We start from the raw sequence: 26,804 nt of genomic DNA on the forward strand, positions 1-26,804 counted from the left end.
ATTCTCCTGTCTCAGTTTCACGGGTGGCTGGAATGACAGGTGTGTGCCATGATATTCAGCAAATTTTTTGATATTTCTTCAGAGTTGGGGTCTCACTATGTTGCCCAGGATGGTCTCGAACTCCCGAGCTTAAGCAATCCTCCTTCCTCAGCGTCCCAAAGTGCTGGGATGACAGGGGTGAGCCACTGTGCAGGCACCAGAAGTGATTTCTGGCTATTGTTTTCAACCACTGAGGACACCTATTGCCAAATGTTTATTTTCAAACCAAAGCTCAAATTTGAAAGATGTCTTAAACTGTGGGAATTGTTTCTTGGTTGAATTTCATATGCGCACATCTATTTGGAGACCTTGGAGATGAAGGATAGAATCAATGACACCTTAGAGTCCTTTGCGATTCTATCATAATTATCGTAATTACTTTTAATCTCAGACCAATAACTCCCGCACCCCCAGTCCCTTCCTCACTAGAATCTAGCCTAACGCCAAGCTAGAACACTGAACGCTTTTGCCACAAAACCAGTAATAATCAAATACCATTATAGATAGAATTCTCAATTCCAAAGCTTTCTCTCTCTCTCTCTCTCTCTCTCTTTCTTGACACTGCCACCCAGGCTGGAGTGCAGTGAAATGATCATGGCTCACTGCAGCCTCAACCTTCTGACTCGAGTGAGCCTACCACCTCAGCCTCCTAAGTAGTTGGGACTATAGGTGGTGCTACCATGTCCAGTTAATTTTTAAAAAATTATTTTGTAGAGACGAGGTTTTGCCACATTGCCCAGGTTGGTCTTGAACTCTTGGGCTCAAGCCTTGGCCTCCCAAAATGCTGGGATTACAGATGTGAACCACCGTGCCCGGCTCCTGTTCTATTGCTTGTTTTGATCCATTTGTTTGTGTGCTGCTGGGGTGGGTGGGCGTATCGGCTGGATGCACTTATAATGTTGTTAAAAGCTAAGGTGAAGTGCTATGTTCAAGGGATAGATTATGTATCAGAATGCCTTTTTGTTAAAGCAATACATGTTCAGTGAACACCTAACCCATGGTGGGCTTTGATCTCATGCCTGGAATTCAACAGTAAACAGAACAGGGGGACTCTCTTTCTTCAGGTAGCTCCTATTCCAGGTGGAGGAGACATGTGTGGGATGTGCCAAGGGGTGAGAAGTTGCGTGGAGAACAGAAAAGCAAAGTCAATGAGGTAGGGATTCCTGCAGCTTGGGGGATTGTCAGCGTCAACATTTGATGCTACATATGTGAGCCCGGTCTGAAAGGAGTGAAGAATCAACCCAGGAAGAACTGGCTGGGCACACATATGAGCCATTGATGCCACCACACTGGATACCAAAGCAGGGATGCTGTCTACACTGGACACCAAGATCTCCATGGTGTCTACATTGGATACCAAGATGTCAATACTGTCTGCACTAGATACCAAGATTTTGATACTGTCTACACTGGATACCAAGACATGGATGCTGTCTACACTGCATACCAAGATGTTGATGCTGTCTACACTGGACACCAAGACATTGATACGTCTACATTAAATACCAAGACTTTGATACTGTCTACACTGGACACCAAGACATGGATGCTGTCTACACTGCATACCAGGATGTTGATGCTGTCTACACTGGACACCAAGAGGTTTATGCTATCTACACTAGATACCAAGACTTTGATACTGTCTACACTGGATACCAAGACATGGATGCTGTCTACCCTGCATACCAGGATATTGATACTGTCTACACTGGACACCAAGACATCGATACTGTCCACATTAGATATCAAGACTTTGATACTGTCTACACTGGACACTAAGACATGGATACTGTCTACACTGGACACCAAGACATCGATGCAGTCCACACTAGATACCAAGACTTTGATGCCATCTACACTGGATACCAAGATGGGTGTTTCAAGTTGGTCATCTAATCCTCAAAGCAACAGAATGAGGTCAATATCATCATACGCATTTCATAGATGAGAAGCCTGAAGTCCAAAGAGTGGAAGCTATTTCCAAATAAATACAAGTCGCATGACCTGGAGAAGAGCTGGGATGTAAATTCAAGAGCACGTGATTCTGAAGCAAATTATTTGCCCTCCAAGTTTCTGCTCTCATTGCCAGACAGCACCTTCGCAGGGGTCAGAGCTTCAGCCACAAGCAAGGTGCATGGACTTTGGAAGAGTTTTTTGTCCCCCATGGACGTGGAGTAGGTGCTCTTACGTGTCCCAGTGAGATGCAGGAGCTGTGTGCTGATCTCGTCATGCCACGGACACATCCGGAGTCTGTGCTGGGCTCACCCCGCTTCTGCCACCAGCCTTTTGCACAGCAGGAAATCAACAAGGACTTGGTAAAGAGAATGGGCTCTGCCAAGCTGCTTACTTTAAAGTTCACCTGACACGTTTACGCTCAGGGGGAGTGACGAGGTCTGTAAGCGAACGTGAAGAATGAAGACTACAGCTGGTAACATTGCATCCTGAAAATCTGCCAAGAGAGTAGATTCTAACGCTCCTACCACATCCCCGCTGAGTGGTAACTTTGGAAGGCGATGGCTTGTTGGTTGTTTGACTGTGGTGTTCATTTCACCATTTGTATGTATATCAAAACATCGTGTTGTACACCTTAGAGATGTACAGTAACAGTAAATAAAAAAATTACCAGAATGTTCACTAGTTCCAAGAAACCTGTTTTAATCTTGAGCTGGCAGAAACCCACAGCCCACACATTAATGACAAAATGTTCTAGAAACGCGCCTCGAAGACCCTCAGTGACAAGGCTCGCTATGACGCGATGACCGCCACTGTTAGTCCTGTTTCCGGAAGCAGCAGCGCTCTGCAGCCGACCCTGGCAGGGGGCACTCCACAGTGTGTGACTGGTGACGACAGTCCTCCTTCTCCTTGGCTTAGGATCCTCTTCTTGCCTGCGTGGAGTCTGTGGCTCTGCTCTGGCTCCAGTGCTCCCACCGTGGCTCTAGCCAGGAGTCTCCCATGTTGGAGCACGGTGGGAAGGGCAACTCTGGGGTGGAATTATCCAAATACATGGCGGTGCTGGGGTTCCAGGGCAGCCCTGAGGAGAGGGGCAGGGGGGCAGGGGTTCTGTAACCCCTCTGCCCAGGTGCCTGCTCAGAAGCTCGGCGCCTGTGTGGAGGGACTCAGTGTCAGGAACAACCATGGATTTGCTGGAGAAGGAGAAGCTCTGGAATAGTAAAGTTGGATCACAGCTAATCATGGTGGCTTGAAGTGATAGCTGGTGAATGCTTGTCTATCTCGTGTTCAGTTACCTCTCTGGTTGCCTCTTACTGTTCAACTCTCCATTTTCTGAGCTCTGTTTACCCTGTTCTATCTATCTGAGTTAGCCACTTAAATTTGTTTTGAATGTGGTTGTGTATAAACAAAAGAACAAAAATACAGCCGGGGCGATGGCTCATGCCTGTCATCCCAGCACTGTGGGATGCTGAGGCAGGAGGATCGCTTGAGCCCAGGAGTCAGAGACCAGTCTCAGCAACATAGCGAGACCCTGTCTCTACTAAAAACAAACAAAACATTAGCCGGGCAAATCACTTGAGCCTGGGAGATCGAGGCTGCAGTGAGCTAGATAGCTCTCTGCACTCCAGAGTTGGGTGACGGTGTGAGACACTGTCTCAAAATATATATGCGTATGTTATATAAAATGACAAAAATACGTAAATACATAAAAATATACCTGAAATTGCTGAATGTTCAGAAGGATGACTCTGACGCTTTGGGACGATTGTCGGGGAGTTAGTAAATCACACACTTGCACGGTTGTCCATTTCAGGGTAACAGCCATTAGTTCTCCATTGCTTTTCAAGTATTTGAAGGAGCAATGAATTTTGAATTTTAATGTTTCTCAGGGACCATGTGGTACTGAGTATGTTTTTTGATGCCCATTATCTGCGACATATTTTCCCCCTACCTCCTCCTTCAGCAGAGCTCTTTTTCTGGCTGCCCCCACACAGTCTGGTAGAACTTGGTGCACTCCAGACGTTTCCAGGTCTGGGATGTCCTGCACGGCAGCCCCCGGCCTCCTATGGCCCTGGAGTGCTTGAAATGTGGCCGCTGAGACAGAGGAACGGAATTTTAAGTTGTATTTAATTTTGATTGAATTGGAGTTGTCACCTGTGGCTGATGGCTACTGCACCGGACCGCCACCCAAGAAGCTTAAGATCCCAGGACACTCAAATGTGGATGGCTTTTGTGTTGTGAGAACAGGAAATCCTTTATGAAGAGGTTTTTACACCTTGCTGAGAACATGGAAAATTATGCAATTTGGCCGCGTCGCAGGACAGAGCGGAACCCCCTCTGCTCACGGCGAGACCAGAAGTGGAGTGTGGGGTTTGAGCGCCCTGTGAATTCTCATCATGACCACGGTAGAGAAAGGACACAGAAAAGGGGTGAAAGAGACAGTAAAATGGAAAGGCGCGCTGTGAACGGGCGTTTTCACTGGAAGGCCTTTGTTTTACAGCTGAAACCCGGATCTACCGGCCAGGTTCACATGGAATTTTAGCTGGAGGCTTTGCAGAAAGCCTGTCGCGGCGGCAACAGTGCAACGTCGTTAACAACAAAGACCAAAACTGGAGAGGAAAACCGTGCAATAGCCAGGAAGCAGACTGAGCGTCAGCCTCAATGGGCCGGAAGGAGTGCGGCTGCACAGCAGCCCGGGGCAGGGGCAGACGGGCACACGGTGTGGCTCGTGCCTGGACCCCCTGCTGGGAACCTGGAGCCCACTGGCTGGTGCGCTGGGCCCTGACCCCCTGAGCCGACAGAGTCCAGGTGAGCACAGCACGTTCGATCCCGGTGGGAAACCCTCTGCCTGGCCGCTGCTGCGACCCAGTGGATCTGAGATCACAACTGTTATAGCTTTCTGGTGGATGAGGGGGACATTCACGCTGCAAAAGAGTAAGGACATCCCAGCAAGGCCTTCCTGCAGCCAAGACCCAAGTCAGTTCTGGAGAAGCTGAAGGCATGGGAAAACCCTCCAGCCTTGGGAGGCTCCCCAGGCCCCAGAGTGACCCTGTTCTTGCAGCACTGGTCCTTTGTCCCCACAGTGAGAGGGTGGGCCCCATCGCCTTCCACGGCTGTGCTGACTCCTGCCCACCCCTCAGCCAGAGTCACGCGGGTGCCCAAGGAAAAAGTAACTTCAGATCCCAAAGTGTTTCTTCCAGGCCCGGAAGGTGCAGGAAGCGGCCAGCCACTGACTGCCCTGCTGGCACCTGCAGCGATGATGCTATTCTCACTCAGAGGTTTTGTGAGCAGATTTTTCTAATTCTTTGATTCTTCTTTGTGAGATTTAAGGAAAGCCTACGTGACAGTGCCACTGTCATCTCTCCTTATTTTTGTTGTCTGCCCATGGTCAACACAGAGTGTGCGGTCCTAAGATGTTTTCTATGCCTGGGCTCTGCCTCCGTATTTGTGGGCAGGAGATCTGAGCCAGTGCCAGATGTGGACAACACTCAAGTCAGAGCCAGAGGACGGCCCTGCTGTGAATCAGACCAGGGGTGCCCTGACCACACCCTCTTCCCAGAGGATGGCACTGCTGTGGTACAGATAAAGGGTGCTCTGACCACACCCTCTTCCCAGAGGACGGCCCTGCTATGATACAGACCGGGGTGCTCTGAACACACCCTCTTCCCTTTGCCACCTCCATGCCTGGACTTCTAGCTGCACCTGCATTGCTTTGCCCAAGGTTTTCTCTTCTGCTAGGGTTGGCTTTGCCATGTCCTTGGGCCAGAAGGGCTGGGGAGGGAACCCTTCCAGGAGCCACCACGGACTAAGAATGGGGCCATGGGTGCAGGACGCCTGGCTCCCACCTCCCTCACAGGGTGCGGTTCTGATGCAGGTGTTTCAAGCCCTGCAGGTTCCCCAGAAGGGCTACCCCCAGTTGCTCACCGGGTGGCGGGCTCAAGGCCGGCCTCATCGCCGGCTGACCTTCCTTCCTCGTGTCCTGCAGGTGCGTCCCTGATCCTCACCCCAAATAAACCACCTTCCCTCCATCCTGACCCGAGGCCCTCGCCTCTCCCAAGACGATGGAGGCCGGCAGATGAGCTCTGACAGGTGTGTTTAACAACCACGTGTGCAACAGAGGTGGCTTTCCCTGCTCCCTTTCCCTCCTCGTTTCCCAAGTTGGAGCTGGATGCAGAGCGTCCCACCTGCTTGTGACAAGCGTGCATTCTCGACATACATGCTTCAGACCAAATGTCTGCTTGTTCACCTGTGCAGGCTGCTCAGTGCTGTGCAGGCTGCTCTGTGCGGGCTGCTCTGTACTTGGGAAAATGAAGGTTGGCATGATTTCCTGCGGTAATGCCATCCGTTTTATGCCTTAATAAGGACTAGAAGGAAAACATTTTCCTCGAGCTCCGTGCGAATATCGCCCAAAGTGCAGCTCCCCGCGGAGGCCCCGTGCGCACTTCTGACTGTGACGTGATGGAGATGGGGGAAAATGAGTTAAAGGACGAGGATAATCTGTAAAGTGACACAGAAAGCTTGCAAACGGCCTCACTTGAAGCATTTGTATTTTACAGGTCTCAGGCAATGACAGGGCATGTGAAATTTGCTGGGTCGTTTATTCTAGACGCGTGTGTTTGTGACTCAGGCTTTCACGTGCTGGGTTTTAGGAGTCATTATTCATCTGAAGCAGCAGAAAAGGGCCGGCTTTTCCACTGTGCCGGCCAGTCCTTTCCCGGGTTTTCATCCGAGCACTTGCTGGGGGAGGAACATTTGATGCCAGCGGTCCTGGTGCCAGGCTGCTTGCTCACTGGAGGGAGGATTTCCATTAGAAAATTTCAAATTCAAAGTTTGGGGCGGCTGCACTGAGAGTGTGAGAGAGAATGTCACTCAGATGTGGCCCCTGGAAGTAACTCTTGCCTCGTGCCTTCCTTTCTTGGAAAAGGCACTGCCATATGTGCTTTAATGGTGAATTGGACAGGAAGTGATTAAAATTCATTTTTTTCTCCTTCAGATCATATAGGCAAATTAATATCCAATAGCACATTTTTCTTGTCCTTCTTTATAGTCTCACTAAAAGCAAAGCAAAGTAGAGACATCCTGGAATGCTGTAATCTTCTCTGGGGGAAAAGCAATTACGGAAACTGATATTACCGGTTTCGGAAACTGACATTACCAGGAAAAAAGCTCCACTAGGTAATAAGCCTAGAATTCCACTTGGAGGTTCAGTAAATCAGCTCTTGATATGGCTGGGAAAGGATGGGAAAACTTGCTTTCTTTCCTATGTTGGAATTTAAGTTTTTACGTTTCTTCTTTCCTTTTCTTATTCTCCTGGTCTGCCCCCACCAATGTCCACCAAGTGAATTTGCTCATGCCGTATGTCACCTCGCTTAATAACGAGCATTTTGTCAGAATACTTGCACACGCGGCTTTCTGGGACGCCTTCCCAGGGTGGGGTGGACCCATGGACTGTGGGAGCCCATTTTCATGAAGAATCCTGAAAAGAGCTTGCCCTGAGAATCACGAGACGGGATTTCGTCTTCGGTCGTATGATCAGCCCGCCAGGAAGTTACTTAATTTTCCTGGTCTCTGCTTCCTCCTGTGAAGCACCAGGATAGGCACTCTGTGAGGAACCGGGTCACCGAGCCACCCTTTCCCCGCAGCTCAGCCCCAAAGCACAGGACAGAGCCTTTGCCTAGCAGGCGCTCACTAAATATTCCTTGAGTGAATGAAAGGGGGCAAAATTCACATCCATGTCAGTCCCACGTCTCTCTGAAATAGGCCTTCTTGGTGGAAAGGTAAAAAGAATTCAAGGATAGAAAGACAGCTGAGACAAACCAGGCGATATTTACCACTTTGTACGTGAGAGGCCAACCCGTTAGAAAGGCAAGCATTCCAGCAGCGAGAGTGATGGATCCGAAACTCCCCGATCAGATCAGAAGATGCTGTGTTGGCCACATGAGCTTCGGCCTCAGTCCTCTGAGTGGAAGCAGTGAAGTCAGACAAGGTGAACTCAGAGCTGATCCACTCTGCCACATTCTCACTCCAGAACCCCTGATGACCTGTTCAATTCCTACACAAGCGATGACTCCTCGAGTTTCCAGGTGAATGCTCCTAATATCACTTTACATCTGTATCTGTTTGCCTCGGAATGCATCTGTTTCTTCTGTGGACACGTAGCCTGTGAGGATGGAGCTCTGCACATCCAAGCTCCTGGAAAAATACACTCCCCTGGACCTCCACTGAGGGGTGTCAAATGGAGCTTTTCATGTAATGTCTGCATGTGGTGTGGTCATATGCATGCATTCCATGTAACATCTGCACGTGGTGTGGTCACATGCATGCATTCTGTGTAATGTCCGCATGTGGTGTGGTCATACGTCTGCATTCCGTGTAATGTCTGCACATGGTATTGTCATACGTATGCATTCCGTGTAACATGTGCACGTGGTATTGCCATATGCATGTATTCCATGTAATGTCTGTACATGGTGTGGGCATACGCATTCATTCCATGTAACGTCTGCATGTGATATTGTCATACGCATGCATTCCATGTAACATCTGCACGTAGTGTGGTCATACACATGCATTCCATGTGTGGTCATACACACGCATTCGTGTAATATCTGCATGTATTCCGTGTAACGTCTGTACACGGTGTGGTCATATGCATGCCTTCTGTGTAACGTCTGCAGGTGGTATTGTCATATGCATGTATTCCGTGTAACATCTGTACATGGTGTGGTCATACACATGCATTCTGTGTAACGTCTGCAGGTGGTGTGGTCATACGCATGCATTTGTGTAGTGTCTGTATGTGGTATTGTCATATGTATGCATTCTGTGTAACATCCACATGTAGGGTCCTGCTTTTGTGTCTGAGGAGCTCCCTGGAGGACTCTGCAGCTGGGCCAGCAGACAGCCATCACCTCCGGTGCCCTGCTGTGGTTTAGGTGGTGTGGATGGGAGGTGTGGTGCTCTCTGTCAGCCCAGGGCCCTACCTTTGGGTCCGTTTGACTTCTCTGTTGCTGTGATGCCCATATTATCAGATCATGAAAAAGTCATGCCACTCAGGATTTGGGACTGGCCACGGCACAGTTAGCAAAACCAATGGCCTGAGGATTTTTCGCCCTGCATCATGGATCTTGTAACTCTTACCTCCCTTCGCCCTGCATGGATCTTGTAACTCTTACCTCCCTTCACCCTGCATGGATCTTGTAACTTTTACCTCCCTCTGATTCCTTGAAACAGAAACCACAGAGTATTCAAATAATTGCCATGTAGGCTGCCTTCTGCCAACTGGAAATGTCTTTTCAGAAGATCACACACCCTGGACAAGTCCTTTCCTCTAGAATGAGTCCCTTGCTGTCTCTACCCAGGAATTCCACTTCAGAAGAGGCTCTACGAAGCACGTGGGAAAAGCTTCATTGGCATATTTGCTAGTGTTTTCCATAAAACCAAAACGTTTAAGTAGAATAAATATGCAACAAAAACTAAATTAAGTGTATCCATACACAGGAGCATATGCAGTTTTAACTTGGTAGCACATTTGCTTAGAGATTTTCATATAATATATTGTTAGGTTAAAAATCCAGTTTCTGACTGAACCGTATGCATCATATGACCCTGTTTTTGTAATAAAACTATATTTATATTTACAGTTTGCAAATGTATATATATGTATGTGCATAAAAATACATCTGGAAGGACACAAACCAAAATTGAAAAAGCACTTATATCTGGCTGGTTATGAGTGACTTTTCACTTTCGTTTTTAATATCTGTCTGAATTCTCCAGACTTTTACCGTGGCCATACTTTATATTTTTAAAAACACACAAATGAAAAGCTAAACTTAGGGAAGAAAGAACAATGGGTCAGGCCTTCCCATCCAACATCTGATGATAACTAAATCATTTAAGCCAATTAATTAGTAGATGTAGAAAACATTTGCTAATCACTAAACTTGCATCTACTTTTTGACATTTCAAAACAAAGTGGCAAGAACCACATTGCTTAGTTTGTCTGCTGTTTGGCCAAATGGTTAGACTAAAAATATGAGTTAATTGTCATTCTGCATGCATTTTTGGCTAATATATATCACCTCCTATGATAAGAAAATTATGGAAAAATTACTTCACACATTTCCTGGGTGGTGGGCACTGAGGCTTCTCGGAAAACACCATTTTCTTTACAATGTTGATGTCAAATGATATTTGAATATTTACTACATGTACAGCATTGAGATGCAAACTTTTCAGATGGTTCCTGGACCTTTTCCGTTTCTGAGAATAAGACCTCGATTTACACAGAAGTGTTTAATTTGACAGAATACATTTCGGAAACATCAAATGGGTTAGTCTAGGTCCAGCCCCACTGTTATCCTGAAGTTTTGTTCTTTGAGTTCAAGACCACTTGGAATAGACCCTGAGGCTGCCCCTCGGGGACTCGGAATTAATACTCCCACATGCTCAGCAAGTACAGGCGGCCAGGAGTCAGGTGAGGGGGCTGTAGAAACTCTGTATTAGTCATAGAAACTGTGTGTGTTTAAAAGCTGCCACAAGTTCTGTTTATGACGGGCATGGCATTATTCCCCCCACCTTAGATGAGTTAGGTCCCTGATGTCTCAGGTGACAGTAGAATGCAGTGGTTAAAAGCAAGTCTTTGAAACCCAACCGACTCGGGTGTGAATTCCGACTCAGCTCCTAACCACCTGCACAGTCTTGGACATTAAAAACCTCTCTTCAGTCTTTTATATACATATTCCCTGTATAAACCAAAAATCACATTCTAAGGCCCCCTAAGCTTCTGAATGCACTTCCTCCCCAGCCAGGGCTCTTTTAAAATTTAACCTGAGAGACTGTTTGAGGCCATGATGGCAAGTGGGGGTCAGACATGCCTCATGATGCCTCTCCAACATTAACAGCAACACAGACCTTAGGTCTGATAAGAAACATTTACATATACCAGGTATATCGCCTAATGTAAATGTTTCTTATCAGACCTAAGGTCTGTGTTGCTGTTAATGCAGGTTTGTGCACATGTACCCTAGAACTTACAGTAAAATAAAAAATTAATTAAAAAAAAGAAAAAGGAAATTCTCAAGAAAAAAAAAAGAAAAGAAACATTTACAACCTCTTTTCTCTGAAGCCTGTTACCTGGAAGCTTCATCTGCATATGATAAAGCTTCAGTCTCCACAACCTCTTATTGCAACCCAGACACTTCTTTCTGTTGATTCCAGGACTTTGGACGAACTCAACCAATTGTCAAACAGAAAATGTTTAAATGTCTCTATAAGCTGAAAGTGCACCCCCCTACTGATCCCCCACCACCTCCAGCCCCTTCCCTGCTTCAAGTTTTCCCACATTTCTGGACCAAACCAATGCATTTCTTAAATGTATTTGATTGAAGCCTCATAGCTCCCTAAAATATATAAAACCAAGCTGTGCCCCGACCACCTTGGACACACGTTCTCAGGATCCCCTGAGGGCTGTGTCGTGGGCCAGGTCACCCATATTGAACACACGTTCTCAGGATCTCCTGAGGGCTGTGTCGTGGGCCGGGTCACCCATATTGGACACACGTTCTCAGGATCTCCTGAGGGCTGTGTCGTGGGCCGGGTCACCCATATTGGACACACGTTCTCAGGATCTCCTGAGGGCTGTGTTGTGGGCCGGGTCACCTATATTTGGCTCAGAATAAATCTCTTCAAATATTGTACAGAGTTGGACTCTTTTCATTGACACGTAGTTAAACACGTCTATCCCACAAGATAGTTGAGACAAATGAAAGGAATTTCTGATAACCACACAATTGCCGGGAGCCAGGGAAACATTCAGTGAACGGTCATCATCATCACTTGAGTGTTGAGACGCTGCCTTTGTGATATTGTCAGAGTTGCTAAAATGCATGGCTACCTCTCGGTTCTCAGAGAGCCTCACGTTGGAAGTAGCTGATAGTAACAGAGGTTGTCTTCATACAACCAGATAGACAGGGATGAGAGACAATTGATCTCTGGCCTCACAAACTATAAGAATCTGAGAGAGAAAGCCACAGGACACCGCCTCTAAGAGGGGAGATGGAAGGCAGGAAAATTCGCTCCGGGGTGTCTGACGCCTGGGAGTCAGAGGACAGTAAAACAAAGCGAAGGCCTTTCCTGCAAACCAGAAACCAGTGTCGCCAGCCAGCCATGGGGTATACCCCGACTCCCAGGAAGGTCCAGGCACAGGTGCCACCTCCTGTCTGTGATGAGGACACCATCTCCACTTTTGCATTCTCCAGCTCCTTCTGTCACTCAGTGTGGGTGCTGGGTGGTCCAGTGCGTACCAGGGACTCTTACACATGCATGCTGACCCTACACGTGTCCCTCTTCCCAGAAATCATTCTTCTCCTTCTTCCTTTGCCCTTTTGTACATTAGTTATTAAACTTGTGTATCTTAGCCCCATTTTTCAGTAGCCTCTAAAGACTTGCACTTCTACTTCTCAGAACACTTTTGAGGTCCTCAGAGGATGGCGTGCCTGCAGCCCAGGCCAGGCCCCTTCGTGCTGGGCTCCAAGATCACCATGCCTCCTAACCAGACACTTCGTTTGTGCCGCTCCAGTCCCCACGGCAGGAGCGACTCTTCTCTCTCACGAGCATGAGGATCACAATGTTATTGCTTATAAAGCCCTTAAGCTCTCTTTCAGGTGTGTTTCAAATCGTTATCTCCTTACACCGACCAGACAGATGTGAGTCCGCTGCCTGGTGACATCATCCTCTTGTTAGAAGAGCAGCAACTCACATTTCTATAGCAAATCGATAACACCATGTGACAAATCAAAAATCGACAACGGCTATTTCTTTGTTTTAGGTTTTATTTTTCTTCAGAGAGAAACAAGTATGGCAAATATCTATCAATTTCTGTTTAATCTGATGACAAATTAATTGACAATGATAACAAGTGGTTATCTGCTTAGATATGTAACGCAGGCATTGGAAGGAATATTTTATCCTAACATTAGAACTAAGATTTTGTGTAAGTGCAAAGAGGACGTCGTCTTCACCCCACTGTGTTACAGATCAGGAGGTTGGAGGTGGCTCGGTTACGGGGTTAAATGACCCTCACGCACGTCATGCAGCCCTGAGCTGGGGAAATGAAGAACAAGCCCCTATGCTTGCTGGGCCGTTCCACCCCTCACATTCGACTTGCTTGAAGAACCTGCCAGAGGCTTCGTCTGGAACAGCACCTCAGTCTCATTCATCTCTATCACGAGTTTCTGTATTTTGACCATGAGCCTGTTCCAACATTCTCCGCTCATCATTAAAATAACTTTATCCCAACCTTGCAGCTTCCAAATTAATGCTGACTCTTTCGTTATCAGAAACAAGCAATGATTTAGAGTATCACTGAACTAAAATCAGAATGTTTTACCTTGAGGTTTAATTCTCTCTAAAATCTAGTCAGCTGCTCCACATCCTGGTTTCACCATCATATCAGCACAAATCTTGAATATTTCATTTCCTAATCTGTCATCCTTGTAATCTCCTATTTTATAAATGCTCTGTTCTTTTTTATAATATGCAGGCCATTTTGGCCTGCATATTATAAAAAGTATTGAATAACTTATTTCTTTCTCTAATCAACCTGATTTATTTGTCTATTCAACATCCATCCATCCATTCATTCATCCACTCACTCATTCACCTATTCATTTTTTAATTAAGCATTTCACTAATTTCTTCAGCACTTACTATGTTCTAGACAGTGTCCTGGGGATATGAACATAGATAGATAGATAGATAGATAGATAGATAGATAGATAGATAGAATAGATGATAGGTAGATAATTCTTTGTCACTATCTTTAAGGTACACAAAATTTTGTAGGAGAGTCCATGATATACCAACTTCTTATAATACAATTAATGTCTTTAGTGCAATAGAGCAAAAATAGGTCCAGGGCTTTATGACTACTAAGTGCTCAAGCCTAGCAGGTGTTTTGATGCCTATGGAATCACCACCTGTAAGTCCCACTAATTCAATCGCCATTTGTGCCTAACGTGCCCAATATTCAGTAGGAAAGATATGCAAGAAAATAATTAGAGTTCCTAATATCTCTTTTGCCCACCATTAGATATCCATGTTTGTGATCTTCTGGGCAATTTTCAGGCCCGCTGGCATCACAAGTTCCTCCACCTAGACTTGGATAATGGGTGAATCAGCGAGAAGCACTTTTCCTGAGCCCAAGTTCTAAAACCTCCACAGCAACAGCCCTAATGAAAAAGGTAATATCTCCCACTTCTCCTTTCTATTGCCTTTTTGTTTGGTTTTCACGGGAATCTATTTCTGAGTGTTTGCTATAGGCAGAAGCTTTCCTCATCTCCACTTTTGATTAGGAGAACAGTGTTGCCCGGTGGCTGCCCAGGAGAAGGTGGCGGGCAGGGTCAGAGTGCGCACACACGTGTGTTCATGTGTGCTGTGTACATGTGCTGCTGGGCTCCAGGAACTACTGGCTATCATAGTGAGCGGTGACACGAAGGCCTGTAATTCTGTGTTGAAAATAATTATTTCCAGCCTAGAACTTGCAGTCTCGCTGGAATGAAATACACAGAAAATAGTCAGGACAGCCCAATCTATGTCTGAGCCTCAAGATTTAAAGATAATTTATATCCAAAAATACATACTGCTATGTCTTCTTACCTTTCCATTTTCACAGCTAGCTGCCAATTTAAGTAAGTATCATTGCTTTAGTTAAGGGCTTTAGTAATAAAATAATAATAACTTCACAAACAGGAAGAGATTCTATAAATCCTGAGTTTCACACCAGGAAACCGCCCCAGAAAACACTTTGTGTACTAATAGCTGTAAAAAAAAGTCAGGGACCTGACTTAAATAATTTCTTTCCCTTATGTATGTTTGGGGGAGGAGGCATTTCTGGTTCTACTTGTAACACGTGCATGTGAGGTTACACACAGATTTCTTTCCTGGAAAATTGGAAATCATCATCATCAAAACTGTAAAATGATCAAATACTGGCACAATTATTTTCTTCAGGAATCTCACAAATTCATCTGGGGGAGTGGATCTGAAATCTAAAATCTGAAAACATTTATTTCACTTTATGGTTCTTTTTACTCTACATTCTTCTCTAATTTTTTTCCTTGACTGCAACATTGGTGTCTCTGTTTCTCATGGTCTGTCTTCGCCTCAGTCGTGCAGTTCTGTGGGTATCTAGGGGGCCTTTCAGCTGAAAGTACGTCCGCAGCCCGACGCTGGTGGTCCACGTTTTCCTGTCGGGTCTGTGGGTTGCATCTGCCTCCCGTGACCTCGGAGGGGATCTGTGTGCGTCCTGAGAGGGAGGCAGCCTGGGAAGCCAGGGTGGCTTGCAGAAGACGCTCGCCATTTGCACAGAGCTAGCGGAGGCAGCTGGCCTGTGTGAGTGTGTGTGCACGTGTGTGTGAGCGTGTATGGGTGTGTGTGTATGCTCGTGTGTGTGTGTGTTTATATGTGTGTATGTGCACCTGCATGTGTGTGAGCATGTGTGTGTGTGCACATGTATACGCTCATGTGCTTGTGTGTGTTTATGTGCGTGTATGTGCACGTGCATGTGTGTGAGCATGTGTGTGTGTGTGCACATGTATATGCTCATGTGCTTGTGTGTGTGTGCATTTATGTGCGTGTATGTGTGAGTGGGTATGCTTATGAGCGTGTGTGAGAGTGTGTATGGGTGTGTGTGCACGTGTATGCTCATGTGCTTGTGTGTGCTCATGTCTGCGTGCATTTATGTGCGTGTATGTGTGTGAGCGTGTATGGGTGTGTATGCTCATGTGTGTGTGTGTTTATATGTGTGTATGTGCACCTGCATGTGTGTGAGCGTGTGTGTGTGTGTGCACATGTATATGCTCATGTGCTTGTGTGTGTGTGCATTTATGTGCGTGTATGTGTGAGTGGGTATGCTTATGAGCGTGTGTGAGAGTGTGTATGGGTGTGTGTGCACGTGTATGCTCATGTGCTTGTGTGTGCTCATGTCCGTGTGCATTTATGTGCGTGTATGTGTGTGAGTGTGTATGGGTGTGTGTGTGCATGTATGCTTATGTGCGTGTGTGCGTGCAATTATGTGCATGTGCGTGTACGCAAGTGTTTGTGTGTGTGTGTGTGTATACGTGCGTGTGCATGTGTGATGAGGGGGTGTTGCTCAGGAAGCGAGGGCCAGGGCATGTCCTGGATGGAGACAGCTTCCTGGGGGAAAGCCTTGTTCTAAGGCAGCAGGGCAGTCTCGCACCTGCACGGCTGCTCCTGGGATTTGGAAAGGGTACAGATGGGAAGTTGGAGAGACGGCCTGGGGCAGTGGGGCAGGTGTTAATGAGCATGCCTGGAACTCCATCCCTCACCTTGCAGAGGAGGCAAGGAGCTGTCCAACTGTCTCCTAAGTAGTGGCACGGTCAGTGCTATGGTTTGGAGGTTTGTCCCCTCCAACTCTCGTGTTGAAACGAGATCCCCAGTGTTGGAGGTGGGGCCTGGTGGGGGATGCTGAGGTCAGGAGTGGATCCTTCATGAGTGTCTTGGTGCCGTCCTCCTGGTCATGAATGAGTTCTTGCTCTGTACGTTGCAGTGAGAGCTGACTGGTAGGAAGAGCCCAGCCCCTCCCACCGCCTCTCCCACCACGTGATCTCTGCACAGGCAGCTCCCCTCCCCCTCGGCCAGGAGTGAAGCTTCCTGAGGCCTCACCAGACGCAGATGCTGGTGCCTGTACAGCCTGCCGAGCCACTGCTGCACAAACCTTTCTTCTTCATAAATCACCCAGCCTCGGGTGTTCCTTTCTAGCAACACACACGGACTAAGCCGGACGACATGAAGTGGCTGTTCCCGCCGCCTCCTGGCACCTCCCTGACTCACGCGCTTGGTGCGTGGTGGGGTCATGAGTGGGCACAGGCAGCCACTTCGCTGCTTGCATCATCGGCCCCATAGTTCCCCACAGGTGAGTCCTGGCATGGAAACATCCCCTGCATCTTAATTTGCATTTGTTAATAACTATGTGAAATAGAGAAAATAACTTATTCGTGCACAGCTCTGACTTCCGAACGAAACCTGCTCCAGCTCTTTGGAAGCCTCCACGTTTGGGGATGATATTAACCGAGTGACCACAGAGGAGAGAGGCACTGCCCTTCTCTTCAACCCAGAAACTGGTCAGGAGCCTGAGGAGAGTGACGAAGGGAAAGAATTCCTATAGGAACTTCTCCCTCCGCTTCCCTCAGTTTAAAAGCACAGTGCTCGCCACAGCATCTCACTTCCAATTCCTTGTGGAGATCTGCTTCTTGTACTTATCACATCCTCATTTACGATATGACTCTGCTAGTATTTTAAATACGTGTCTACCGTCCCTTATAGAGACGTTCTCATCCCCACACAGATGGGAGGTTACCAGAGTTTTCCTTCCCAGTGCCTAGGATTCTGTTTTGATGATTTTTACGGGGTTTGCTTACAGTAGTAACTCAGCAAACTGCCTGATGATATTTTAAAACTTCTACCTCCTTGATTTTCATTTTGAATCAAGCAAACACAATAATCCACAAAAACTAAATTAAAATCAATGCCCTTAACATGATTGGCAAGAAGGATGCTATTTCTGTTGTAAAAAGACTTGATATACATAATAGGATGATTAGAAAGTTAAAAATATAATATTGTGAGATGCTATTTGGTTTGGTAAGACAGGGGTAAGATAGTCTTATTGGAATAATTTTCTTCAGTTTGATCACACATCTCATCAGAGGAGTAGGAGAGCTGTCCAGCGTGAGATATTTGAAGGGGTGTTGGCAAGAACATCAGATGGACGACGGGAGAGAGCGGCCCAGCGGCATGGGGAGAAGCAGATGAGGGATGGGTCTTTGCTGTTGTCAACATTCACAAATCTATCATTCTGGATGCACAACTTAAAGTTATTCACTAAGCAAGAATGCCATTGAACTGTACCTTATAAAAATCCTGGAGTAAGTAGAAAACTGCCAGGCTGATATATCTGTGCAGTAAGAGACATATAATCCTGCCTCCATCAATAACAGCCCCCACACTTTATGGACTCCCCTGTTGGAGGTGGCTGTGAATAATCCGAATGCGTGCACAGCCTCACGACAAACTCGTGTCCATGGCTGTGGGCTACGTTCTCGCCAATGACAGTGTCTTCGGCCAACACACCTGAGTTTACTGCATTAACGTTACTGTGCGATGCAGCAAGTCCAGGCCTCCTGTGAGTGCCCGTGTTCACTTCCTAAACTGCTGGTCTACCCGGATTTTTAAAGCGTCATATTAAATACTGTTCCTCCATTTCTGGTTCCTTTCAAGCTGCACTGGTATCGATGTTTGGACCCCGGCCACATTTCATATTTATGTAACTGATCTGACGGTGCAGGTGAATCTATGAGCAGTTACTTATTGAGTCCCTGCTGTATGTGAGGCTCTCAGGAAGGACTTACGGACGCGCCAAAGTACTGCTGATGATAATGGTGCGAGGAACACACTTTTACTCCTGTTTTATAGAGGTAAATCGTGGCACAGAATTTCACGTTACTCGTCTGAGGTCTTTGGTCATCCCAGCAGTGCCCGGTGTGAGCCCTCTCAAGTTCTGCATGGTTTTCCCGTCACCCACACCCTTCCCGTCGTGCTGGTTGATGGCACTCTTGCCTGTTGGGTGAGAAAGCCCTTTCCTGGACAGGTGATGCCCTTTGTAGTGAAATCAGTTAGATGCTGTCATGTTTGGTCAGACGCTGAACCACAGATTTTAGAATGAGGCAATGATGGCTGAGAGGGAAATGGCTTCTGCTGACACCAGCAGAATGTGTGGAATTGGGATTTTGAAAGCGTATTTACCCAGCGGGATCTGCCCTCTATGAGCTCCAGATTGGACTCGTCCTGCCCCTGTGGTCTGTCCCTTCCTAGGTTCCCACGGTTCTCTCTCTCCCACAGTGTAGCTTTGCTTTGGACTAGTGTTTGGGACAAGATGTTGCTTGTGAGGTGGGTCTGACTGCAGTAGCCAAGCAGCACCACCCCAGCAAATCCCCCAGTCAGTCCATGCACCACGCCCAACACTGTGTGTCTCCCACAGATTGAGGGGGAAGATTAGGGAAGGCGAGGACCTGAGAAATCTGACTCCCTGGGGTCCTCAGCACCCACGAGACACCTGCCTGAATCCGCCCCTGCACAGTGGCTATGGTCATCCTTGGACCTGGGCCCCACACCCTTCCACTCTTCTGATGCAACGTCACCTCTCCTGTGACCCCTTCCATAGTTTTCCCCTCACCGACACCCTTATCACCAGATTCTAAACATTTTCAAATCTCCCTCATTTAAAAAATAGCCCTCGTTGGGCCCCTCTGCCCCTGCAACTCAGTAGCTTCCATGCAAGGGGGAGGCTTGCCCAGGAGACAGGACGATGTCGGCAGAAACTATCGGTTGTGAGTCTTGCGGGCAGTGCTGCTGCGTCTAGAGGGCACAGTTCAGGGGCACATGCAGGGCAAAGGACAGGGGATCTCCAGCACCAGTGCATGGCTGGGAAGCTGTTCTCTGCTCCCCTGTGACTGTGAGCATACGTCCACTGCCCCCTGCCACCACAGACACCCATCCACTGACCCCTGCCACTGCAGGGACCCATCCACTGCTCCTGCCACAGCAGGCACCCGTCCACTGCCCCTGCCACCGCGGGCACCTGTCCACTGCCCCTGCCACTGTGGGCACCCATCCACTGCCCTTGCCACTGTGGGCACCTGTCCACTGCTCCTGCCACCTTGGGCACCTGTCCACTGCTCCTGCCACCGCAGGCACCCGTCTACTGCCCCTGCCACCATGGGCACCCATCCACTGCCTTGTGCCTTTCTCCTCTGCTCACCTGTTGCCCCTGTTATGGGACGTGGAGCGTGCAGCCGAGTCGCCTGACCGAAACGCCCCTCTCAGAGCTCAGTGAGGGTCTCCCTCCCGGCACCCAGGTGAAGGGACATTGTTCAGACCTCATCCTGCATGGCCTCTGCCCCAGGGCCTCCCACACCCACAACCTTCCCTCCTTCTGAAACACTTGCGTCCTGGGTTTCCTCATCCAGTTTCCAAACCCAGCACCCGGGCCACAGTCACTTTGTCCTCCTTTCTCCAGCCTGCCCAGGTCCTTGTGAGCGCGTCTCACTGAACTCTGTCTCTCCACGGCCACCGCCTCAGCCAGGGTCACCTGGCCTCTGTGGGAGCCACAGGACGAGACTCCTTGTGACCTGCTCTTCACGCGGAGTCTGAGTGGGTTTTTCTGTTCATCAACCTCGTCCGTCCCCGTGCCCAAAGCCCTCGATACACACCGCCCGCTTATGTCGGTTTCTAAACAAGATCTGTGAGGTGGGATGTGGGTGCCCCACACTCTCCAAACTCCTCTCAGGTCATGGCCCACATTCTCCCTGCTCACGGCATCTCTGGGTTCTCTCTCCAGCTCACCGAGCTCATTTCCCGTGTACACCTTTGCCTTGAGGCTTGCTCTCCTGCACCTCTGGAAACCTACTCCTCACTCAGCACTCAGCACTCAGGTCTCAGCACTCAGCACCCAGCATTCAGTCCTGAGGCCTCAGCGCACAGCACCCAGCACTCAGTACTCAGCACTCAGGTCTCAGCACTCAGAACCCAGCACTCAGTACTCAGCACTCAAGTCACTCGTTGCTTCTTCAGCGAGGTTGGCCCTGAGCATTTCTGCCACCCATTAGGTTGGATCCTTGAATGAGGCTTTCGGACAAGCCCTGCGCTATGACAGCTGGTGAACCTCAGCCTATCATGTGCTCCAGGACGTCCTGCCCTTGGGCCACCCACAGGTTCACTGAGCGCCTCTCCCTGCACTATGTCCCATGCAGGCAGCGGGCAGAGTAACCATGGAATGATCTAGTAAATTAGTGAGTGGCCAAACAGGCCTTGCCTTTTTGGGAGTGCAGGATCATTTCACAAGTCGATCCCATCAGGACAAAGTGAGTGCAGAGACTGCTGCATGCCAAGGGCTCCTCCTCCAGGCAGCCCTTCGCGAGAGGCGTGGTCAATGCTCCAAAGATGCAAGTATTTCTGGGCCTCTGGCTGTTGACAGTTCCTTAATTAAAAATCCTCCTTCCAGCCCCCAAATGGACACCTATCTACAATATTCCACACCAACTGCAGCTCAGTCAAGCATTTTACTCATTGCAGTGATAACTGTGCAGCCTGATCATTGTTACAGCCACACAGTAATGGTGCCCTAGGGGCTGGGCGCGGTGGCTCACACCTGTAATCCCAGCACTTTGGGAGGCTGAGGTGGGTGGATCACAAGGTCTGGAGTTTGAGACCAACCTGGCCAACATGGTGAAACCCCGTCTCTACTAAAAATACAAAAATTAGCCGGTGTGGTGGCAAATGCCTGTAATCCTAGCTAATTGGGAGGCTGAGGCAGGAGAATCCCTCGAACCCGGGAGGCGAAGTTTGCAGTGAGCCGAGATCATGCCACTGCACTCCAGCCTGGTGACAGAGCAAGACTTCGTCTCAAAAAAAAAAAAAAAAGTGCCCTAGAATTCCAGTTTTCCTCCTAACAACACACGTGGTTCACATCTCGTGTCTGATTCCCATCTCCACTGCAGATTCCTCCAGCATTCTGTGTATTTTCTGTGTGTTGTTTTAAATAAAACAGCATCCAGTATTGCAGGCTGCAAATTTACATCAAATAGTTCATGCCTGTGATTTGAATCAGAGCAAAACATCCCTGGGCACCTGGGCACTGTCCCCGAAGAGTTAATTATCGGTGCCCCCACTGCGTGCTGTCTGCAGGCGTTTTCCTGTGTCAGCCTCTGCCATTCCCTGAAGACAGATCGTCCTGTGATGCTTTCTTGATGTTGCTTTCTCCCTCCAAGACATAATGTCTATCTCTAATTCCCGCACTGATTTTTGTTCTTAAGAAATCAACAAAACCAGTATCAAAAACAGCTGTTCACCCTCATCAACCAAAAGCATGGGAACCAACTCTCCCCCATGATTTCCTCTTCTGATCCTGATGATCCCTGGCTCCCTGTGTCTGTTGATGGGGCCTTCGGTGTGGGCTCCTGTTTGTGGAGCCTCAGTGGCCTGTCCCCGTGTCCTTCTGCCGTGGGCCTGTTGCTGGGAAATTCAACCCCTGATACTGACCAGGGAAAGGTGTGATTCCCTGCGGAGTTGGGAAGTGGCTCCCAGAGCTCAGGCATTGGGTGCTGCCCCAGCGTGTGTTATGGGCAGCTGTCCACTGCGTGCAGGGCCACTGAGATGCCAAGAGGTCATTACCAGCCTCTTCTCATCTCAGTGCCCGCCGTGATGATCAGAAACGAAACATTTCTTCAGGGGGATGTGACTGCTGGCTATGGCGCTGGGACTTTTCTCCCAGTGGGCCAATCGCACCTTCCCTTTGGGCAGGTGAGGGCACAGGCAGGTGCCTGAATGTGCAGGTTCACGCAGGCCAGGCGGAGAATGGGTGCTTCTCCAGGAACTTAAATCTTCATAATGAGGTGAATCTGAACCCCTCAGTCTTCCCTAGGAGCCTTGCCTCACCTGCGGGCCTCCAGCGGTGTCTGTTTAATGAGCCTGCTCTGAAATGAAGGGGAGGAACCGCATCCTGTGTGTTACCCCAGGGGAAGGACAAGGCAGGGGCTGGCCTCTACCCTCCTTGAAGCAAACTCTCATTAGATGTTCCTGCTGGGCCCTAGGGAGTAATGAGCCAGCTGATTACTGTCTCTAGTGTAAACATCACCTTTTTTTTTTTCTTTTTTCTGAGATGGAGCCTCACTCCATTGCCCAGGCTGGAGTGCAGTGGTGTGATCTCGGCTCACCATAACCTCCGCCTCCCTGGTTCAAGCGATTCTCCTGCCTCAGCCTCCCAAGTAGCTGGGACTACAGGTGCGTGCCACCATGCCTGGCTAATTTTTTTTTTTTTTGTATTTTTAGTAGAGATGGGGTTTCACTATGTTGGCCAGGCTGGTCTCAAATTCCTGACCTCGTGATCTGCCCACCTTGGCCTCCCAAAGTCCTGGGATTACAGGCATGAGCCACTGCACCCCACCAAACATCACCTTTTAATCACCAACCTGTGAGCTGTGACCCTGGCATTGCCACGTGCGAGTCCCCCAGGAACCCGGGGCCACACTGGGAGCACCGTGGGACTGTTTAGGGACTCGAGGCCACACCAGGTCCTGACTCTGCAGTGCCTCCCACGGGTGAGCAGTGGGTTCTTGCCTTTGCCACAAAATACGCTGCCCTCGGGAATACTGGGATGAGTTAATGATGTCTGAGCATGATATTTCCAAAACTATGTTCCAAAGAACACTACAGCTAGAGGTTTGAAAGGCATTTAGGAAAGATCTTAATGCATATTCCATTTCCTCCTCGGAGTAACACATCAGTGTATGAAATGTCCAGACAAGTCCTGTGTCGAAGAGAACCGTCTGCCCTCCCTGTCAGTCAGCGGATGGGACCCTCATGGCCCCAAGGGAGGCCAGTCCACGCCCACCACACACGCGTTCTGAGAAGCGCTTTTTAACATAATCATTTAGCAGTGTTTTTGTAAATAACTTTCCGATTACCAAAACCGTAATTACAGAATTTTAATTATTTTATGGATACACAGGTTGAAGAGACTGGGCTTTGATGACTTTGATGGGGGAGAGAGAAAGAGACAGACAGAGAGAAAGAAAGAGAGATTGATTTAGTTTCTAAGGAGACAAACACAAGGGTTAAGAAGGATTAGAAGGTGATTGTCCTTCACTGAAATCTTTTTATTTTTATTTTATTTTTTTGAGATGGAGTCTCACTCTGTCACCCAGGCTGGACTGTAAGGGCGCGATCTCGGCTCACTGAAACCTCTGCCTCCCAGGTTCAAGCGATTCTCCTGCCTCAGCCTCCCAAGTAGCTGGGATGACTGGCACACGCCACCATGCCTGGCTAATTTTTGTATTTTTAGTAGAGACCGGGCTTCACCATGTTGGCCAGGCTGGTCTTGAACTCCTGACTTCAGGTGATCCGCCCACCTTAGCCTTCCAAAGTGCTGCAATTACAGGCATGAACCACCGCGCCCGGCCTCTTGCACTGAAGCCTAAAGGCCAGAACAACCCGGAGGCTGTCGGGGTTTCCACGTTTGCTTTCCAATGTCCATTCCCGTCTTAGCAGTAGCCAGCCATTTCTGCTTAATCCCGCTGTTGCTTCCTCCCTTGATGCTTCTGGAACTATCTCCTCAGCAGATGATCCCTGCGTCAGTTGCCAGAGCTGATGGTGTTCCCTGTTTTATCCCGCGGTCTCATTTCTGGATGCTGCTACCGATGCCCATCTCTATGGCTCCCTGCCCACGCGTGCAGCCCCGTCACTGAGCGGGAAGTGTCTGGAGAGGCATCCAGATCTGGAAAGACGGAATGAGCCAGGACCAGGCAGCAGCACGCAGGCCACGCCTCCGCAACCCGTGGGTCCTGAACAGGATTTTGGTGACACGCAACACCCCTGTGGCTCCTGGTCTGATCCATCATGGTGAGGGAGGTTCGCACAGTCACGCGTGTGCTGGGATTCTGCTGTTTACACCGTCCCCGGGCAACACCGACGTCAGTTCTTCTCTGCTCCAGCTGAGCAAATGTAAGCTGTCGAGGAGAATCCATGCCAGCTGCTAGCAAAATCTTGAGACGAGAGTCAGTCTGATTCGGAGTGAAAGGAAATGAATATTCGGCAATACCTCCCCGCCGGTGCACCTACGTTCTTGGTAAACACAGTATTCCGAGGTGGTACTGAGCTCTGCTTCCTCAGATTAAATGTATCTCGTTCTTAGATTGGCTCGGGCATTTTATGGCTTCCGCAAATGACAGCCTCGGTGCTGCAGAGTAATTCCACGCTGTCATATTTGTCTTTGGAAATTGTAACAAATTATGGTGATTTATAACATCAAACTCAACTCCCATTTTTCCCCAGACGGCAATGTCGCTGATGGCGAGATTCCGGGCCATCCATTTATCCTGCGTGGAGGCTGACAGTGACGCATACCTCATCTGCTGCCAAGACACCGGCATCCCTCGAGGGGACTCTGTCGACATAACTCACGCTGTCCCTCGTGGCTCGCACCTCTGCTTACCTGCGGCCTCCTAATAACTCACGCTGTCCCTCGTGGCTCGCACCTCTGCTTACCTGCGGCCTCCTAATAACTCACGCTGTCCCTCGTGGCTCACACCTCTGCTTACCTGCGGCCTCCTAACCAGCTGTGACTTCTCGCCCGGTGAGCAGCGCAGGTCCTGAGTCTCCTTGCCCTGACCTGGCCCCTGTGAGTCCGTGGAAGTTCAGGGTTGTTCTGCCAAGGGGTGGGGGCCAGGGTGTGTTCAGGGCCTGTCTGGGGAGTGCCACCCTCTCCCGCCCCAGTCTTTTCCTTTCATTTGAAAGGGAGGCAAACGTCAAATCTCTCTCCCATGGTTTCACAGACGACTGGGAATCCTGGCCTTTTAGGGTAGAAAGAGAACACAGAGATCCTGGCCCATCAACCAGGCCCCAGAAACGTGGGCAGCAGCGGGAGAGTGTCCGGGCTCCCGGCAGAGTGGGTCCAACCCCGTGTTGTGCCCAGATTCAGGCGTTGAGGCCCCAACCCCAGAGGCTGGCATGAGGAGGTGGTTCCTGGGGAGGTGATTTGGGTTAGATGGGGTCCTGAGGGTGGGGCCCTCACGATTGGAAGAGGAAGAGACTAGGGCCGCTCTTGCTGTTTGCCACGTGAGGACACAGAAAGCGCCATTCACACAAGCCAGGAAGGGGCCTCACGAAGGGCCTCAAGGAAGGCCTCACGGAGGGCCTCACGGAGGGGCTCACGGAGGGGCTCACGAAGGGCCCTAGTGGGCTGGACCTTGGTCTTGGGTTTCCAGCCTTCAGAACTGAGAAATAAACATTTATCATTTAAACCACCAAATCTATGGTATTTTATGACAACAGCCAAGTGGGCTAAGACACCTTCCTCCCAGTGCCGCGTCGCCCAAAAACCTTGATGCTTCTCCATCGGCAGCGGACCGGGAAGGCAGGTCTGCACCTGTGTCTCCACTTGCCACCTCGCATGCGGCGTCCGGCACCGGACAGTGGCCGCCTCCTTTCGGATTACTCACGGCTCTAGAATCTAGCTTATGTGTTTATTTTCTAAATGCTGCAACTAGGACTCTGGCCCTAGACAAGCAAAATGTTCCCAAGAAAAATGAGAAAATAAAAATTGCTCTTTTCAATGGGGAAATGGTTCCCTATTTAATAAATGGTGCTGGGGAAACTGGCTAGCCATATGCAGAAAACTGAAACTGGATCCCTTCCGTAAACCTAATACAAAAATTAACTTAAGATGGATTAAAGACTTAAATGTAAAACCCCAAACCATAAAAACCCTAGAAGAAAATCTAGGCAATGCTATTCAGGACATAGTCATGGCAAAGACTTCATAACGAATATGCCAAAAGCAATTGCAACAAAAGCCAAAATTGACAAATGGGATCTAATTAAGCTAAAGAGCTTCTGCAGAGCAAAAGAAACTATCATCAGAGTGAACAGGCAACCTACAGAATGGGAGAAAAATTTTGCAATCTACCCATCTGATAAAGGTCTAATATCCAGAATCTACAAAGAACTTAAACAAATGTACAAGAAAAAAAACAAACAACCCTGTCAAAAAGTGGGCAAATGATATGAACAGACACTTCTCAAAAGAATACATTTATAAGGCCAACAAACATGAAATAAAACTCATCATCACTGGTCATTAGAGAAACGCAAATCACAACCACAATGAGATACCATCTCATACCAGTCAGAATGGCAATGATTAAAAAGTAGAGAAACAATAGATGCCAGTGAGGCTG

At 48.6% G+C, this 26,804-nt stretch overlaps 2 protein-coding genes across 2 annotated transcripts in view; both read right to left on the reverse strand.

Moving 5' to 3' along the window:
- ADARB2 (adenosine deaminase RNA specific B2 (inactive)) overlaps positions 1-26,804 on the reverse strand; it is a 527,763-nt gene that overhangs the window by 306,906 nt on the left and 194,053 nt on the right. The gene's annotated exons all lie outside the window — the stretch shown is intronic.
- LOC135965056 (uncharacterized) lies at positions 1,276-2,204 on the reverse strand. Its single transcript, XM_074000693.1, is given in 4 exon segments — positions 1,276-1,347; positions 1,349-1,530; positions 1,533-1,937; positions 2,102-2,204. Coding segments are annotated over 4 exon segments (762 nt in total).

The sequence above is a fragment of the Macaca fascicularis genome, chromosome 9, assembly GCF_037993035.2.
Source record: "Macaca fascicularis isolate 582-1 chromosome 9, T2T-MFA8v1.1".
NCBI lineage: Eukaryota > Metazoa > Chordata > Mammalia > Primates > Cercopithecidae > Macaca > Macaca fascicularis.